Source organism: Globicephala melas, chromosome 11, assembly GCF_963455315.2.
Source record: "Globicephala melas chromosome 11, mGloMel1.2, whole genome shotgun sequence".
In the NCBI taxonomy this organism is placed as follows: Eukaryota; Metazoa; Chordata; class Mammalia; order Artiodactyla; family Delphinidae; genus Globicephala; species Globicephala melas.
The window spans coordinates 40,692,022-40,710,806 of NC_083324.2; the positions used below are offsets into that span (position 1 = coordinate 40,692,022).

Genomic DNA, 18,785 nt, shown 5'->3' on the forward strand with positions numbered 1-18,785 from the left:
CATATACTATAAAATATATTCTGTCTTCTTTCACTTAGCATATTATATTTGAGATATTCATCCATGTTATTATGCATCTCAGTTCTTTTTTAGTGCTTAGTAGTAGTCCATTGTATAGATATACTATAGTTTGTTTATAAATTCATTAGTTGATAGGTGTTTGGATTGTTTCCAGATGACTCTTGTGAATATTACTGGCTATGAACAAGTCTTTATGTGAACATTTATTCTCATTTTTGAAAGGAAGTTCTTTTGGGTTGACAGTTTTTCTGAATACTTTGAAGCTGTTATTCTTCATTCTTCTGACTTTCCTTATTGATTTTACGAAACTTGTTGGTTGCTATTCTTTGTTAAGTAACCTGGCTTTTCTCTTGGCCTGCTTTTAAGAAGTTCTCTTTGTATTTGGTGTTCCGCATTATCGTTTCCCTGTGTTTATATGAGGATTTCTTTTTTTTTTCAACCTGGTTGAAATTCATCTAACTTTTTAAATTTGAAGATCATCTTCCAAGTTACTAATTCTCTTCAGATCTAATCTCTTGCTTAACCATACCATGGCTCTTATGGGCACTGAATTGAATTGAATATTAGGTTATTTCTTGGTTCATGACACTTATTTCTATCCCTGGACCTTTTCTCCATACATTTACTATAATGTAATGAGCCCTGGAGGTCCCAGCACAAAAGTCAGGATCTTAACAATTATATAAATCTTGCTATGTCACTTATTTCTGCACCGTCCCCTGTCTTTACTACTTGTGATAGCAAGTAGTATCTGTTGGATTCTGTTGTTCATTGTACCCTGGCCTGCCTTTTTTTAAATATAGTTTTATGTCATCTAATATATATTTCTTAAAAATATGTTAGTTTTAACTGTATGAAAAGGCTATTATTTTGCATTTAATTTGACAGTACTTTGTTTTGACTTGATATTTATTTACTAAGATTTATTCATAATAGTATCAGTTTATTTTTATTACTGTATAATGTTTTGTTATAAAACTTTTTCTATTATGTATAGTGCTGTTATCTTATTTTGGTGTACATGTGCAAAAGTTTCTCTTGGATATTTAAGTAGAATTTTGCCACGTATGTGCAATTTCAAATGATAATTGAGTTTTAATTTTCATTCTTTTTCCTTTTTAGATGCTTCATGGGGTTCTTATTCAAATCTGCCTGATAGTATTTTATGGTCCTGTTCCTTAGGCATATTTTTAATAGCCTCTTTTATCGTATTAAACATATTAAACATCTCTAATATTTTGTGTGTGATAATTCCAGCATCAGCTGTCTTTATATGTCTCTTCCTCTCACTTGTGTGTGTGTGTGTGTGTGTGTGTGTGTATTTTATAATTTTATAATTATATACCTTTTTTTTTGCTTTCGGTGAGATATAATTGACATACAGCACAGTATAAGTTTAAGATGTTAAGCATATGATTTGACTTACATACATCATGAAATGATCATCACAATAAGTTTAGTGAACATCCATCATCTCATGTAGATACGAAATTATAGAAATAGGGGAAAATACCTTTCCTTGTGATGAGAACTCTTAGGATTTACTCTCTTAACTTTCATATAGAACATACAGCAGTGTTCATTATATATGTATCATGTGGTACATTATATTCCTAGTACATGTTTATCTTTTATGAGTTTGTTTCTGTGAGTGTTTTTGAAGTATAATCGACCTACAGCATTGTTAGTTCCTGTTACACAGCATAGTAATTTGATATTTCTATACCAAAATGATCACCACAGTAAGTCTAATTACAGTATGTCACCTTACAAAGATATTACATAGTTTTTTACTATATTCCCCACACTGTACATTTCATACCGTGTGATTCATTTATTTTGCAACTGAATTTTTGTACCTCTTAATCTCCCTTACCTGTTTCTTTCTTCCCCTCTCCCCTCTGGCAACCAGCTGTTTGTTCTCTGTATCTGTAACTCTGTTTGTTTTATTTGTTCATTTGTTTTGTTTTTTAGATACCACATACAAGTGAAATCGTACAGTATTTATCTTTGTCTTACTTATTTTTCTCAGCATAATACCCTCTAGGTCCATCCATGTTGTTACAAATGGCAAGATTAATTTTATTGTCTAATGAACTCCTGTTCCTTAGAACTTAATCTGTAGGAATTCATTGAGGCCTGGATTTAAGGTGCTCTCTTCTATAGACTGTTTGCATTTGTTTCTGCCAGGCAGCTAAGGGTACTACCACCCCACTAACACTTTAAAGGAAGTTTTCAGCTAAGAGGTTTTTAGACCATATATTTTTTGTTGTTTGGATAAATGCTGTACCCTTATCCATGAATCTATTATTAGATGTTTCTTTGCAATGAAACGTCTTGAAATTAGTTGTCATTTTTCATTTTTGCCAAGAGCCTTTATCAAAAGTTCGATTCAGTCCATAGAACTTCACAAAAGAATCTTTTAAGTTCTCAGTTCTCTTGTGAATGTTAGAGCTGATGGTTTCTTGGGGGCTTACTGGGGATACTTGTCAAAACTATCACAGGATATTAGGTTTAGCAATATGATATTATACTTGGTACTGCACAAAGAAGAGTATGTGAATATAACCCCCCATACTTTTATGTGTACATGCTTGTCTTTCACTTAACTAACCTGTGTTGATATTAATGGGTGTGGTCAGACATACATCAAATTCTGTAGCTTTTATTAGTGTATTTGGGTTTTTGTTTTAATTTCAGAATTTGTAGTTACAGAACTACAGAACTTAACTATAAAGAAGAATCTATTTAGGATACTACATGTATCTTTAGTTTGAAGTTCTAGAAGCTGAGGATAAGGATGAAGTTATTATTTTCATCTAAGTGTCTATTTCCTTGAGGTTCTCTCCTATCTGCAAAACTCCTTAAGTAATTTTGAGTATGATTTTCAGCCTGTGCCAAATTGGAGTTGGTGTGGTTAATGGTTTAGTATCGAGTGGCATAACATTTATTAGTGCTTTGGTTATGTCTCTGATTTAGGGAAAAACTTTTTGTGGTGCTCTTATTGTTTTCTTTCTAGATATGATACACCAACTTCTAAAAAGAAAGTACGAATTAAAGATCGCAATAAACTTTCTACAGAGGAGCGTCGAAAGTTGTTTGAGCAGGAGGTAGCTCAGCGGGAGGCTCAAAAACAACAGCAGCAGATGCAGAACCTGGGAATGACGTCTCCACTGCCCTATGACTCTCTTGGCTACAGTGCCCCTCATCACCCCTTTGCTGGCTACCCACCAGGTTACCCCATGCAGGCCTATGTGGATCCCAGCAATCCTAATGCTGGAAAGGTGCTCCTCCCCACACCCAGCATGGATCCTGTGTGTTCTCCTGCTCCTTATGATCATTCTCAGCCCTTGGTGGGACATTCTACAGAACCCCTTGCTGCCCCTCCACCTGTGCCAGTGGTGCCACATGTGGCAGCCCCTGTGGAAGTTTCCAGTTCACAGTATGTGGCCCAAAGTGATGGTGTGGTACACCAAGACTCTAGTGTCACCGTCTTGCCAGTGCCAGCCCCAGGCCCAGTCCAGGGACAGAATTACGGTGTTTGGGATTCAAACCAACAGTCCGTGAGTGTACAGCAGCAGTACTCTCCTGCACAGTCTCAAGCAACCATATATTATCAAGGACAGGCTTGTCCAACTGTTTATGGTGTGACATCACCCTACTCACAGACAACTCCACCAATTGTACAGGTAACTAATTTTGGAAATACTTTTGTCTGTTTTACTGTCTGTTTATGGGATGTTAAATCTGATGTGAGGGGGAAGTCCTGCCGTTGATCACTTTTACATATTGGCTAATTTTATATATACTAGTTATCTATTGTGTCACAAATCACTTAGCAGTTTAAAACAGTAAGTAATTATTATCTCATAGTTTCTGTGGGTCAGGAATTCAGAAGCGGTTTGGCTGGGTGGTTCTGGCTCAGAGTCATGAAATTACAGTCAAGCTATTAAGCAGGGTTGCAGTCATCTGAAGACTAGACAGGGGATGGAAGGTTTACTTTCAAGCTCACTCACATGGTTGTTAGCTGTCCTTGGTTCCTTACCACTCTCAATAGCGCTGCTTACAACATGCCAGCTGGCTTCCCCAAAAGCAAGTGATCAGTGAGAGAGAGAGAGAGAATAACTTTTGAAGTGTATTTTTGTGGTTTTAAATCAAATTTCTTTTCTTTTTTATAAAACCAATACATTAAAAAAAAAAAAAAGACTAAGGCATCGTCTTCACCACATTCCTATGTCTCTCCCATCATTCCTTGTCACCCCTTAAAGGTGAATTATTGTGGATGGCAGAGACTCCCAAAGGTGTTTCCTGTACACATTACTTAGTATTGAGGTAACAGAAGTGATTTTTACTTCGGTTTGTATTTTTGTTATGAAGCTGTATCAAAATTTTGTCCAAAAGGCCGTGACAAAGTGTCCTGCTTTAATTCTGAAAACGTTAACTGTTTTAACTGCCTTCATTTTTTAAAAAAAATTTTATTTATTTATTTATTTTTGGCTGTGTTGGGTCTTCATTTCTGTGCGTGGGCTTTCTCTAGTTGCGGTGAGCGGGGGCCACTCTTCATCGCGGTGCATGGGCCTCTCACTGTCGTGGCCTCTCTTCTTGTGGAGCACAAGCTCCAGACGCGCAGGCTCAGTAGTTGTGGCTCACGGGCCTAGTTGCTCCGCAGCATGTGGGATCTTCCCAGACCAGGGCTCGAACCCATGTCCCCTGCATTGGCAGGCAGATTCCCAACCACTGTGCCACCAGGGAAGCCCCTCCCTTCATTTTTTATGATCTCTTTACATGTTTATATATTTTATGAATTTGTAATTTTGAAGACTTGGAAGTTTTTTTGTCCCATGTTTTTCTGTGTAACATGATTCTTAACCATTTCTCCAAATTACTCTGTATTTTTATATGTGTGTGTGTGTGTGTATATATATATATATATGCATACATACACTTTTTTTTTTTTTTTTTTGGCGGTACGTGGGCCTCTCACTGTCGTGGCCTCCCCCGTTGCGGAGCACAGGCTCCGGACACGCAGGCTCAGTGGCCATGGCTCACGGGCCTAGCCGCTCCGCGGCATGTGGGATCTTCCCGGACCAGGGCACGAACCCGTGTCCCCTGCATCGGCAGGTGGACTCTCAACCACTGCGCCACCAGGGAAGCCCCACATACACATTTTAACGTCTGTATAATACCACATTTGCTTATAAGGTCGCTGTTTATCCATTTTCCTGGGGTAGTTGTTTAAATTGAAAGTTCTTTTTCATAATTATAAATAATACTGCACTGAACATTCTTATACTTAGTTTTTGTGTGTGTGTGTTTTTCCTTTCATTTTTGGCTTAAAATTAATGTTATAGGGCTAAATACAGCAGGTAAGAAAATGGGCATTATTGGTTATTGGCTATCAATTTTCTTAGCTTTTTATTGTTGTTGGTGGTGGTGTTTGTTATGCATAATTCTGCCTCCTACAGAATTAAAGACTCTTTAGTAGAGAGCTCAGTGATCTTATGGTTGTTCTTCTAAAATAGAATTTATTTTTCCATCCCATTGAGCAAAAGATTTCTCTAGGGTTTAGTCATAGCCTTAAGACTCAAGTATTACAATTTTTTTTTTTTTGCGGTACACGGGCCTCTCACTGTTGTGGCCTCTTCCGTTGCGGAGCACAGGCTCCGGATGCGCAGGCTCAGCGTCCATGGCTCACCGGCCCAGCCGCTCTGTGGCATGTGGGATCCTCCAGGACCGGGGCACGAACCCATGTCCCCTGCATCGGCAGGCGGACTCTCAACCACTGAGCCACCAGGGAAGCCCAAGTATTACAATTTTATTTCCAGTTTTCAGTCTGTTCCTACCAAGGAGTCATTTATTGACTCCCTAATCTGCTTTTCGTGTGCTAGAGTAGTTGATAAATGGACTAAGATGGTTCAGACTATCCTTCCCTTTATGAGATTAGTTGATCAGAGATGATGTTCGACTCTGGGTAATGAGAAGCATAGACCATGTTGTTAGCGTGTGTATTTTAAGTCCTAGTCTGTCACTTACTGTGTGTCCTGGAGACAGGCACTTAGATTCTTCAGTTTTAGTTTTCTCATTTATTAAATGAGCAGAATGCCTCAGAGTGGTTGAGGTTTGTATGAGATAATGGATATTAGTAATGATAAATTTAAAGCACCATATACCTTGAAGGTTTAATTATAGTTCTTACTTAGTTACCTTAATACTGAGAGTATTGACATTAGTGGGCTGTGAATTACAGCTGATCAAGGTCATCTATCTGGTCTGTGTTGAGGCCTGTGTTGTTCAAATCAAATATCAACCATACCAACATGAGCTGAGGTATAATAACCTTGACAATGAAGTAGTATGTGATATGGTATAATAAAAATTTGTGAGTATGTGTACATATGCAGTATCTTTGAAATTTGGAGCAGTTGTGTTATCAGAAGGTGGCTTTAATTTTTTGCCACAGCTGCTTATTAGACATACAAGCTCCGTTTTAACTGAGGCCATGTGCTTTATAGTGGTCTTGTGACATTAGAGTGACCTATTCTTAAAAAGTTACACTAAATTACATCTCAAAAAATTTGAGTGCTTAGACTATAAATTGTTCACATAAGTGAAGTGATTCAGATATAAAGTAATAGCTGTTTTTTTCCCTTTAGAAGTGGGAGCAGAACAATTATGTTTTCCCCTCTATAACATATTGGACCCTCTCTTAAAATTCCCATTAGAAGTCCCATTTTAAAGATATTTCTAGATTGGATTTATGTTTTGTATAATTTCAGGTCCCTTGTAGATAGAGCCAATCTCCAACAGACTTTCTTCCAGTAAATGGATAAATTTTGCAGGCACATGCTATTTGGATATATCTCACAAATGTGTACATCTTTTGTATTATTTCAGTGGGACTGCAAACCAGTTTCCCCTTTTTATTGCTGTTAATTGTTTTGGCTTTGGCGTATGATTGTCAGCTAGTTTGGGTAGGTACTACAGAACCCTAGAAAATGTTTATTTTCCCTTTACTTTTTGACAGTTTGAGTTTCAAACACTATATCTGCAAATGAATGTTGCAATTTTGGGTGTTTTTGTTTGTTTAGGTTTTGCTTTTTGTGGGTTTTTGTGTTTTTTTTTTTTTTTTTTGCAGTGATGTTGTTAAGATGTTTTTGGCATTGCATTTCCTTTGGGAATTATTTTCAGTATGTGTAACATTCTTTCCTGTTGATAAATTGTTATCCTTTAAATATATCTTTGCACTTTAGAAACAGATAAAATTTGTCTGGAGCCATATCTAGTAAATACAGGGAATGATCAAGCTGGGTAATGCCATTTCAGTTTAGAAGTTATCTCACAACCAACATTTGTAGCCAGACTTTTCATGCTAAAGAAACCACAGCTTTACTACACATTAATTGAATCCTTTAGAGTGTCTCCATGATAAGCCTTACACAACTGTGATCTTGTCAGATAAATTCTTCATGAACCTAGTTTCACTGAAGGTCAAAGAAATTTTACCCTCCAAAATATTAGCATTTTTCTATTGTAGATCTGGGTGTTTAACCTGTTGATCACTCTGAAGATAACATGTTTCATCCTGTTGACAGTTGTTCTCAAAACTAGTATCTTGATCTAGCTTTTAAATTTTTTTTTTCAAAATCAGGATATGAAATGTTTGTCATTCAAAATGTGTGAGATAATTGTGAAGCCCTTCCTTTTCCAAATGAGTTAAGGTGACAGTACAGGCACACCTCATTGTGCTTTGCAGATACTGCATTTTTTACACATTGAAGGTTTGTGGCAACTCTGTGTCAAATTAAGTCTGTTGGTGCCATTTTTCCAATAGCATTTGCTTACTTCATGTCTCTGTGTCACAAATTGATAATTTTTGCACTATTTCAGACTTTTTTATTATTATTATATTTGTTATGGTGAGCTGTGATCAGTGATCTTTGACATTACAATTGTAATTGTTTTGGGGTGTCATGAACTGAGCCCATATAAGCCAGCGAGCTTAATCGGTAAGTGTTGTGTTCTGCCTGCTCCACCGACTGGCCATTTTCCGATCTCTCTCCCTCTCCTTGGGCCTCCCTACTCCCTGAGACAAAATAATATTAAAATTAAGCCAATTAATAACCCTACGATGGCCTTTAAATATCAAGTGAAAGGAAGGGTCATACATCTCTCACTTTAAATCAAAACCTAGAAATGATGACGTTTAGTGAGGAAAGCAAGTTGAAAGCTGAGATAGGCCAAAAGCTAGGCCTCTTGTGCCAGTTAGCCAAATTGTGAATGCAAAGGAAAAGTTCTTGAAGGAAATTGATAAGAAAGCAAAATAGTCTTATCAGCCTTATTGCTGATATATATGAAGAAAGTTTTAGTGGTCTGGATAGAAGATCATACCAGCCACAACATTCCCTTAAGCCAAAGCCTAATCCAGAACCAGGTCCCTAACTCTCTTCAGTTCTGTGAAGGCTGAGATGGGGGAGAAGGCTGCAGAAGAAAAGTTTGAAGCTTAGCAGAGGTTGGTTCATGAGGTTGGAGGAAAGAAGCCATCTCTGCAACATTAAAGTGCAAGGTGAAGCAGAAAGTGCTCATGTAGAAACTGCAGGAAGTTATCCAGAAGATATAGTTGATTCAACTCTAATTGATAACTTGGAGGGGTTGAAGACTTCAGTGGTGGAAGTAATTGCAGATGTCGTAGAAATAGCAAGTGAACTAAAATTAGAAGCAGAGCCTGAAGATGTGACTGAACTGCTACAGTCTCATGATAAAACTTGAATGGATGAGGAGTTACTTCTTATGGATGAGCAAAAAAGAAAGTAGTTTCTTGAGATGGCATCTACTCCTGGTAAAGAGGCTGTGAAGATTGTTGAAATGATATCAGAGGATTTAGAATATTACATATATTTAGTTGATAAAGCAGAGGCAAGTTTAAGAAGATCGACTCCAATTTTGAAAGCAGTTCTACTGTGGGTAAAATGCTATCAAATAGCATCACGTACTCTAGAGAAATGGTGAAAGGAAGAGTCAGTCAGTGTGGCAAAAGCTTCATTGTCTTATTTTAAGAAATTGCCACAGCCACCCAGTCAGCAGCCATCAACATCGAGGCCAGACCCTCCACCAGCAGACAGACATGACTCTCTGAAGGCTCAGAGGATGGTCAGCATTTTTAAGCAGTAAAGCATTTTTAAATTAAGGTATGTACATTGTTTTTTAGACCTAATGTTACTGTACACTTAATAGAGTCCACTATAGTGAAGCATGACTTTTATATGTGCTGGGAAACCAAAATATTCATGTGATTCACTTTTTATTGCAATATTCACTTTATTGCATGTTCTGAAACTGAACCCACAATATCTCTGAGGTACACCTGTAGTAGGAAATGAGGTCAAGGCCTTGGGGAGGAACAAGACGGTCAGGGCTTTGTGAGGATTTGGGCTGTTAGTCTGAATAATGTGAAAATCCACTGGAGCAGTTACAGCGGACTGGCGTGATTTGACGTATTTTAAGAGACTCGCTCTGGTTGCTCTGGGTGAAGAGATCGTGGGAGTCAAGGGCAGAAGTAGAGAGATCAGTTAAAAGACTGTTGAGTAATCTAGGCAAGAGAATATGGCCATTTATACTGGAATAGTAGAAGGAGAGATGTAAGAAATGATCAGATTTTATTTTTATGTGTGTATATATATATATACACACACATATATATAAACTCATACGTACAGATAGACGTGCACATGTACATACATATATAAAAAATGCAGAGCCAACGGAATTTGCTGATAGATTAGATTAGGAGAGTGGGTCAGGAAGAAATTAAATTTGGGATTCGTTACAGTATCTGGTGTTTGGCTTAGTGGGTTGGGAAAATTCCAGTTTATCCATCTGTCCTCTTCAGCCTCCCAGAAACTGTTTCTACTCAGAATCAGGGTTACCAGCACATACGTGTTAACCTCCTACATGCACAGTAACTTGCCTTTTGAGGATGCTTCCTTCTGGGTGTCGGCCCTTAGAAACTTTCTTGGAAACTTAACTTTCCAGATAGATTGGTGATCATAGAATAGAGCCCAGTTAGATATGTTTTGTTTTATGGTTTATTTTATCAGAGTTAAAGGAGAACTTTAAGAATTATTTATATTTTACCTTTAGAGTATGCTTTTTAATTTTTTAAGCAGTATTTGGTCATCTTTGTTGCTAATACTTCTTTGGTACTGACTTCTGATTCAGTATTGTCTGGTTATATGTCAGTATTGAAAAGTGTTTTGGATTTAATCAGATTTCAGGCTTTGGGGCAGGAGTTAGGTGAGGAGATAAATTTCTACAAAATTTTTGATGTTGCACATATTTCCCATCTTGTATCCAAATACCTAGAGATGAAAATATTTCTGAGGTATACATTTTTCTCTCAGCTTTGTGATACTATTCTGACAATTCTGCTTTGACAGTTAGCATTGAATCTGGTTTATGATAATGTGTAGATTAAGCTGTTTGCAATACTGAATCAAGTATTGTATTCTTCCTCTTCCTGTGTGTCTTCTCAGTAATTATTCATCCAGAAATCTGCCAGGCAGCTACATTTACCTATTCATACTCCTTGGGTCTTTACTGGTATCATTTGGAATAATTATATTTTGATTATATTTTGTATTTTGAGTACTTATCAATTAATACTTCTGAATCATTTTACCTGATAGAATCTCAGTTTATAGGGTCAAAATCTGTCCTTAAATACGTATCTGTTCAGCTTCTTGGTAGTCATCACCTTTTAACAAAACAAGGTTGTTTTCAGGGCTTCTTGCCACTTCTTTAAACAGTTTTTCTATCGTAATTTCAGAGTATGTTTGAGTCCTAGCTAGCCATGGTACTTATTAGTTATATAACTCCAGGTGTGGGAGATACACCCACCTTTGATGGTGGTCAGGACTGAGTGAGATAATATATGCAAAAGGGCTTTTCTGCTTGATAAAGCACTATATATAAATCAGTGTGTCATAAGGATTTTAGATATATTGAATTCCGCTGTCTTTCTTATAGAAGCCTACAAAAAGCTAGAAAACTAGTTTAAAATTTGATCACCTTCAGCTTCCTCTACTGTGGATCACTCCTTTTGACCTTTTCCAATCAAAACAAGCTGTTAGGGCTTCCCTGGTGGCGCAGTGGTTGGGAGTCCACCTGCCGATGCAGGGGACACGGGTTCGTGCCTTGGTCCGGGCGGATCCCACATGCCGCGGAGCGGCTGAGCCCGTGAGCCATGGCCGCTGAGCCTGCGCATCTGGAGCCTGTGCTCTGCAACGAGAGAGGCCACAGCAGTGAGAGGCCTGCATACTGCAAAGAAACAAAACAAAACAAAACAAGCTGTTAGTTATTAGGAGTTGGTAGTTAAAACGCTCTCTGTAAAGAGCATTGTGTGGAGCTCTTTCTCAGGTATCCTAGGAGTAGCACTTCAGTTGTCATTCAAGTCTCATTGAAGCCAAACAATTAGACAGGTTTCATGAGTACTCCACCCCACCCCCATCCCCGCCTCCGCCTCAAAAAAGTTTTCTAACTTTTTATGATAAAGTAAAATCAAAGTAAGTAAATGACTAGGGAATTATTCAAAAAAGAAAAAAAGAGTTTGAAGTAAAAGATTGTTTTACACATTTGTAGTAAAATATTCACATTTAAAGTTAAAAAAAAATTAATGGGTGTATCTTCCAATAAGATTTGTCAACTTGGAAGTCAGATACTGCTTATTAAGAACTAGAAAACTATAAATTGTGAATTTCTTCATTTTATCTTTTAGAGTTATGCCCAGCCAAGTCTTCAGTACATCCAGGGACAACAGATTTTCACAGCTCACCCACAAGGAGTGGTGGTACAGCCAGCCACAGCCGTGACTACAATAGTTGCACCAGGGCAGCCTCAGCCCTTACAGCCAGTAAGAAATATTTTGGTTGCTAAAACTCTCCTTGGCTACCTACCTTATCTTTAGAAAGATTACTTTTTGTTTGGTTTAGTTAGGGGGTTTTTTACTCCTTTTTTGTTTGTTTGTTTTTTATAAAAATTTTTGTAGTCTCCAATTTCACTCAAGTGCCTGTGGACCCTGAGGGAGCACTACACGACAGTGCTGTCAATTAAAAAAAATTCTGTGGAACTTACAACTATGTTAATTTATATGTACTTTGCCCTTAGGATCCTTTTTATTTGTAATTTAAACTGACTGATCTTGTATTCTTACACTTTGCTATGAATTTCTGAAGTAATAGTTTTCTAGACTAGCTCCATCATTATTTATGGAGAACTAGACTATGATACTGTACTGAGGGCTAGAGATATAAAATTGAATGATATAGTTCACTTTACATGTTGTACAATATATATTGAAAGAAGCTTTTGGTATTCTGCCACCTGTGTAGAAGGATATGATGAAATCTTGATGAAATGCTGTTTTTAGATGAAATGGGAAATAGGAGCTGGCACTAGAAGCAGTTGAGAAACTAAACATGAACAAATTAGCAGGTTCGAATACTGACATTTCCAGAGAAGGCTCTTGTTGCATTCTGGTGGCTTTCGATAAGTAGGGCAGTCGGTGGAGATGGAGTAAAAAGACTACATGTGAAACACTTAGAAATAAGACAGTGTGTATGGCAGGTATTTGAGGGCTTGCCGTGAATTGGGTCCTTCTAGGCGTTTTGAAAACAAACGTAAAATTCCATTCCTGTGCTTAAAAGCTGACATTCCAGTAAGAGAGATGAGGATCACAATGAATAATACTAAAAGTAGTCAGCGTTTAGTGTCATGAAATATGCAGGTAGAATTTGAGGAGGGGAAAAAATTATTCCCAAATTGGAGAAGGATTGGTAATCTAGTAGATATTGAATAATTTGGAATATTCTTAAGTGACACGAAAGCTTAGGGGAAAGAGATCACCTTGTAGGCTAGATAGAGGACTACAGGAATGGAGGAAGTGGAACTTAAGTGGGGCCAACAAAAAGCAGCTCTGCGAAGTAAGGCTTGGGGGGGTATGCACAAAGCAGCAATGCTTGGAGACTTAGGTTTGCTTAAAAGTGGCCATGTTTTATCTGAGCCTGGGATCTTAGGTTCCTCTTTAACTGCTCAAGCAAAGGTAAAGTTGGAAATTTTTTTCTTTATTAACTGGATTACATAGAATGAACAATTAAGAGTATATATCCTTATCATGATTATATTATCAGTTTACTAGAGCTACTTTAACAAAATACCACAGACTACATAGCTTAACTAACAGAAATTTATTTTCTCATAGTCTCGGAGCCTGCAGGTCTAAAATCAAGGTGTCAGCAGGTTTGCTGTCTCCTGAGGCTGCTCCTGTTTTGCAGATGGCTGCTTTCTCACTGTGCCCTCACCTGGTCTTTTCTCTGCGCACATTCCCTGATGCCTCTTCCACTTCTTATAAGGACACCAGTCCTGTTGCATTAGGGCCGCACTCTCGAGACCTCATTTAACCTTAATTACCTATTTAAAGGTGCTGTCTTCAAATACAATCGCATTGGGGGTTAGGGCTTCATATGAATTTGGGGGAAGCACAATTCAGTTTATAACAGTGATTATGAAGTTTTTATGTTTTTCAAAATGTGGCATTAAATTTTTAAAAGCTATTTATTTAGAAAATTTTTTTCAATTAAACTGAAAAACAAGCTTTTCACCCATTTCTATATTTTTAAAATATAAATATGAGGTTTCAAACATACAAAAAATATATAATGGATAAATGTTAACATTTTATCATATTTGCTTCTATCTAAAGCCCATTCAGCTAATTGGTATCTTGGAGTTGGTTATATGCCATTTAGCATTGGTTTTTTTAAGGTTGAAAAATATTGTTCTACATAATGAGCTGCTGAATATTTTTAAATATGGTGTAGTGGATGGTGAACTCGAAGCCTGCTGTGAATTTTCTGATAGATCCCTAAAGCTCTTCATATACACTGTCTCTGATCATTTCCCAGATTGTACCTTTACTTTTAATCTTTTTTTAAAAGAAGAGGAAGATGTATGTTTTTACATACTGCTTAAGTAGACTATTTTTGTCCTTCTCAGCCAGATTAAAAGAAATGTCACTGATCAAGAACTTGTGTGTCTTTTTAGCCTGAAATGGTTGTGACAAATAATCTCTTGGATTTACCACCCCCATCTCCTCCCAAACCAAAAACCATTGTCTTACCTCCCAACTGGAAGACAGCCCGAGACCCAGAAGGGAAGATTTACTACTACCATGTGATCACAAGGTAAGAAGAGCTGTCTGAGCATTCCCAAATCAGCTTTCAGTTGGTCAAAGAAGCTGCCACTGTAAGGGGAGTTTTATGGTTATAGACTTGTTATTAGCTGTTAACTGTGCCTGAGGGCTGCTGGTTTTCCAGAATCCCATCATAAATGTTATGACATACTTTAGACTTTGGTCCTTTTTAGGTATGTTCTGGTGTTTTTAATCTGCAAGACTCTTGGAGAAAACTAAGGAATTTATTTTATTTATTTATTTGGTTGCGCCAGGTCTTAGTTGCAGCAGGTGGGCTCCTTAGTTGAGGCATGTGAACTCTTAGTTGCAGCATGTGGGATCTGGTTCCCTAACTAGGGATTGAACTGGGGCCCCCTGCGTTGGGAGCGTGGAGTCCCAACCACTGTGCCACCAGGGAAGTCCCAAACTAAGGAATTTTTTAGAAAATGGTAATGACTTCATCTAACATTGTAGATAATCAGGGGTCGTGGGCAAACCTTTTCTGTAAAAGGCCAGATAATAAATATTTTAGGCTTTGCTTGCCAAACATTCTTTGTCACAACTGTTCAGTTCTTCTATTGTTGTGTAAGCAGCCATAGACAATACATAAATGAATGGGTATGTCTCTGTTCCAGTAAAACTTTATTTGGTTCATGAGCCATAGTTGATGACTCCTGCAATTTATATAAAAAACCTGATACATCTTTTTCTTAGAATTAAACATATATTTTAGGCAGATAGCTTTATGTGAATATATGTGTTTTCTGTGTGTGTATGTATGTATTCATTGGTATATAATGTGAGTTATTGGGGTGCATGTTTTGTCATCTGCTTTGTTTACCAATCTATTTATAGAACTTTCTGTACCAATTAATGAAAAACTACATTATTTTTAATACTTGCTTATTTGTTGCAGGGCTCAGCAAACTATGTCAATGGGCTACTTGTTTTGGTAAATAAAGTTTTTTTGGAACACAGCCACACCCATTTATTTTAGGAATTGTTGATGGCTACTTTCATACTCCAATGACAGTAGACTAGTTGTGACAGAGATCATTTGGTCCACAAGGTCAAGGGTATTTACTCTCTGATCCTTTATAGAAGAAGTTTGCCTAAACCCTGCTCTTCTGTATGGCTATACCAAATTTTGTTTAACCCACCCTGATTGATGGATTTTCACTATTTTATATATAACTCTAAACCTGGACATCCTTACAGACACTAATACTAATCTTACTGCCTTCTTCAGGCAGATTCTTAGAGGCAAAATATTTGATCAAAAGAGATACACATTTTAAGTTGATAAGTATTGTCAGCTTACCATTAAAAAAAAAAATACCAATTTAGACTCCCACAAAAGGTACACAAAAGTGCCTTTTTCTTCATGTAGGTTCTTTAACTCATGTAAAATAGTAGATGAGAAATCTTATTTTTATTTTCAATTATTTTTGAGATGGAACGTCTTCATTAGATTATTGGCTATTTGTATCTTTTGTGAATTGCTTGTTTGGGGCATCTACCCATTTTCTGTCAGCATTGTTAATCTGTTTATCAAGAATATTGCAGGGCTTCCCTGGTGGTGCAGTGGTTGAGAGTCCACCTGCCGATGCAGGGGACGTGGGTTTGTGCCCTGGTCCGGGAGGATCCCACATGCCGCGGAGCGGCTGGGCCCATGAGCCATGGCCACTGAGCCTGCGCATCCGGAGCCTGTGCTCCACAACGGGAGAGACCACAACAGTGAGAGGCCCGCGTATCGCCCAAAAAAAAAGAATATTGCAAATGTTTTTGTTTGTAATGTCTTGTGACGTGAAGAAGTTAAAAATTTCATGCAGTCAAATATTTTCCCTTTATGTATTCTACTTAGAAAGGTCTTCATTATTCCCATAAAAATACCTTTATAAAACAAGCCCTTGGGACTTCCCTGGTGGCACAGTGGTTAAGAATCCCCCTGCCAGTGCAGGGGATACGGGTTTGATCCCTGGTCCGGGAAGATCCCACATGCCGTGGAGCAGCTAAGCCTGTGTGCCACAACTACTGAGCCTGCACTCTAGAGCCCGCACGCCACAACTAATGAGCCCACACGCTACAACTACTGAGGCCTGCATGCTCTAGGGCCCGTGTGCCGCAACTACTGAGCCCACATGCTGCAACTACTGAATCCCGCATGCCTAGAACCTGTGCTCCACAACAAGAGAAGCTACCGCAATGAGAAGCCCGCTTGCCGCAACTAGAGAAAGGCCGCGCGCAGCAATGAAGACCCAATGCAGCCAAAAAAAAACCAAAGAAACAAGCCCTTGTTATGCTGCTGACTGGAAGTTGTGACTTTAAAAACCAGTGTCTGCAAATTTTACCAGAACTTTGTTTTTTCAATACCAAAGCAAGCTTTATAATGGACTATCACTTTTCAAAAAAAAAAATTATATTTCTTACTTATGTGTGTAATTTTTCCATCTTTTTTTCAAGGTTTTCCTTAGCTAGCACCTAAGAGCATAATACCTCCTGTTTAATTCCCATAATAAAACCCACAGCTGCTTGTGCTTCTTTGATTACAATAGAAATCTTGAGCCCATTTTATAATTAGTTCTGTCGGTCAGAGATAAACCTACTTTCATAATCATCTGCAAAACTAATTTACATCAAATGCCTTTAATGTTGCTAACTAAAGATTGCTGTGGTAGGAAAGCACAAGACTGTGATGGCAGGATAGACCTGTCAGATATGTCGCTAGCTTCTTGGAGGCTTTTGACGTTTTAAGTGATTCCCCTTAGAGCATTTCCTGTGACAGCTGACTTCTGACTCCTGAATAGAATTTCCTTACTTCCACATGTTACTTCACAGGTCTAGCTTTAAAAACAAAACAAAAACAAAACCATCTTTGCCTGCTAACTTTCAAAACAGCCATAAACATGCAATGAGGGAATTCCCTGGTCGGGAGCTAAGATCCCCAAGAGCTATGCGGCGTGGCCAAAAAAAAAAAGTATGCAAAGAGTTAATGTGGTTGAACTCTTTTTTTGTAGCCAGCTGAAAATATTTTTAGCAGAGGGCACAAGTTTTTAACCTGTACATCTTTTCCATGCTGTAAGTCATCAAGCCAGAGGAGCAAAACTACAAACAAGAAGACTCCTAAGGCAAGGAACGGTTTTCTCACATGATCAAGGATTGTGAGGAGGGTGTTGTGATTTATTTTACTTTGCTCCAGGTACATGCTAGGTACAATCATGATTGATCACCTGCATAGGGGTGGCATAGGCAGGCACCTACTCCATGTACTTTCCTTAGACTTTGCTGAATCCTGTTTTCAGGACTTTAATAGTCAGGTGAGAGACAAAGATGTTTGGTTTTACTGTTGTCTTTGATACCCAGCAAATGTTGCCACAGCGTTGGCTACAGAAGTACAGTGGGCTAAAAACAATGTATGTCTATGGGATAGAATCATTGCTGCTGGGAAGAATCTCTCTGTCTTATGGAGCTGACTTGTTCTGTTTCATTGCATCTTGTATATTATGTATATATGAGCAGAGATACCTATGCCAGAGTTCTCTGTTTTCTGGCCATGACAGCATGGCTGTTCTTACCTTCTTCTAGGCAGACTCAGTGGGATCCTCCTACTTGGGAAAGCCCAGGAGATGATGCCAGCCTTGAGCATGAAGCTGAGATGGACCTGGGAACCCCAACATATGATGAAAATCCCATGAAGGTGAGTGTGGCTTACAGATATGTTTCCTGATCATTTGGGATTCTTCGTCTTCTCATTTTGTAGAGTCAGTAGCCATGTTATCTTGGAATTCTATTTTTCTTATTGTTCTGGAGAATTATGCATATAAAAAAATGCTTGGGGGTGGTAGGACGTCCAAACAATACAGAAGTACAGTATATAGAACAAAAAATAAAAGCTCTTAATTTCTATTTAGTTGCTCTCCTTTCATCATACTTCCCTCTCCAGAGATAAATACTGTTAACTATTTAGTGCACAGGTTCTCAACCAAGAGCAGTTTTGCTCCTCGGGAGACTTTTGATAATATTTGGAGACATTTTTGGTTGTTACAGCTGTGGAGATGCTACTAGCTTCTAGTGTGTACAGAGGCCAGAGAAGCCACTAAACATCTTAGAGTGCACAGGATAATCCCCCACAACAAAGAACTGGCCCAAATGTCAGTAGTGCCAAAGTTGCAAAACCTTGCTTTGTTGTATGTTCTTCCAGACCTTTATGGAAAACACACACAGATGTTTTTCTTTCTTTTCATTCTAAACATACAAATAGAATCATAGTATTCTTATTCCATTATAACTTCCTTTAATATATCTTAGCTCTTTCCCTGTAGATTACAGCATTCTTCTTAATGTTATGTTTCTTTTAAATGTGTTTTTTCTGTTTAACTGCAGTCTTTCTTCGTTTGCTTTAATGTCTTGCCATTTTGGGATTGGTGGGTCTGGAAAGAAGTTAAACTGGTTGCATTAAAACCTCACCAAAGGGGCTTCCCTGGTGGCGCAGTGGTTGAGAGTCCGCCTGCCAATGCAGGGGACACGGGTTCGTGCCACGGTC

The 18,785-nt window shown here is 38.1% G+C and overlaps 1 protein-coding gene across 2 annotated transcripts in view; it reads left to right on the top strand.

Annotated features, from left to right (window-relative positions):
• Nucleotides 1–18,785, top strand: part of SETD2 (SET domain containing 2, histone lysine methyltransferase) — an 84,932-nt gene that overhangs the window by 57,870 nt on the left and 8,277 nt on the right. For both annotated transcript variants that reach the window (XM_030845350.2, XM_030845353.2), the window contains 4 exons: nucleotides 3,041–3,710; nucleotides 11,792–11,926; nucleotides 14,116–14,255; nucleotides 17,828–17,939. In XM_030845350.2, the coding sequence (XP_030701210.2) occupies nucleotides 3,041–3,710; nucleotides 11,792–11,926; nucleotides 14,116–14,255; nucleotides 17,828–17,939 (1,057 nt within the window). The remainder of the gene's footprint in view (nucleotides 1–3,040; nucleotides 3,711–11,791; nucleotides 11,927–14,115; nucleotides 14,256–17,827; nucleotides 17,940–18,785) is intronic.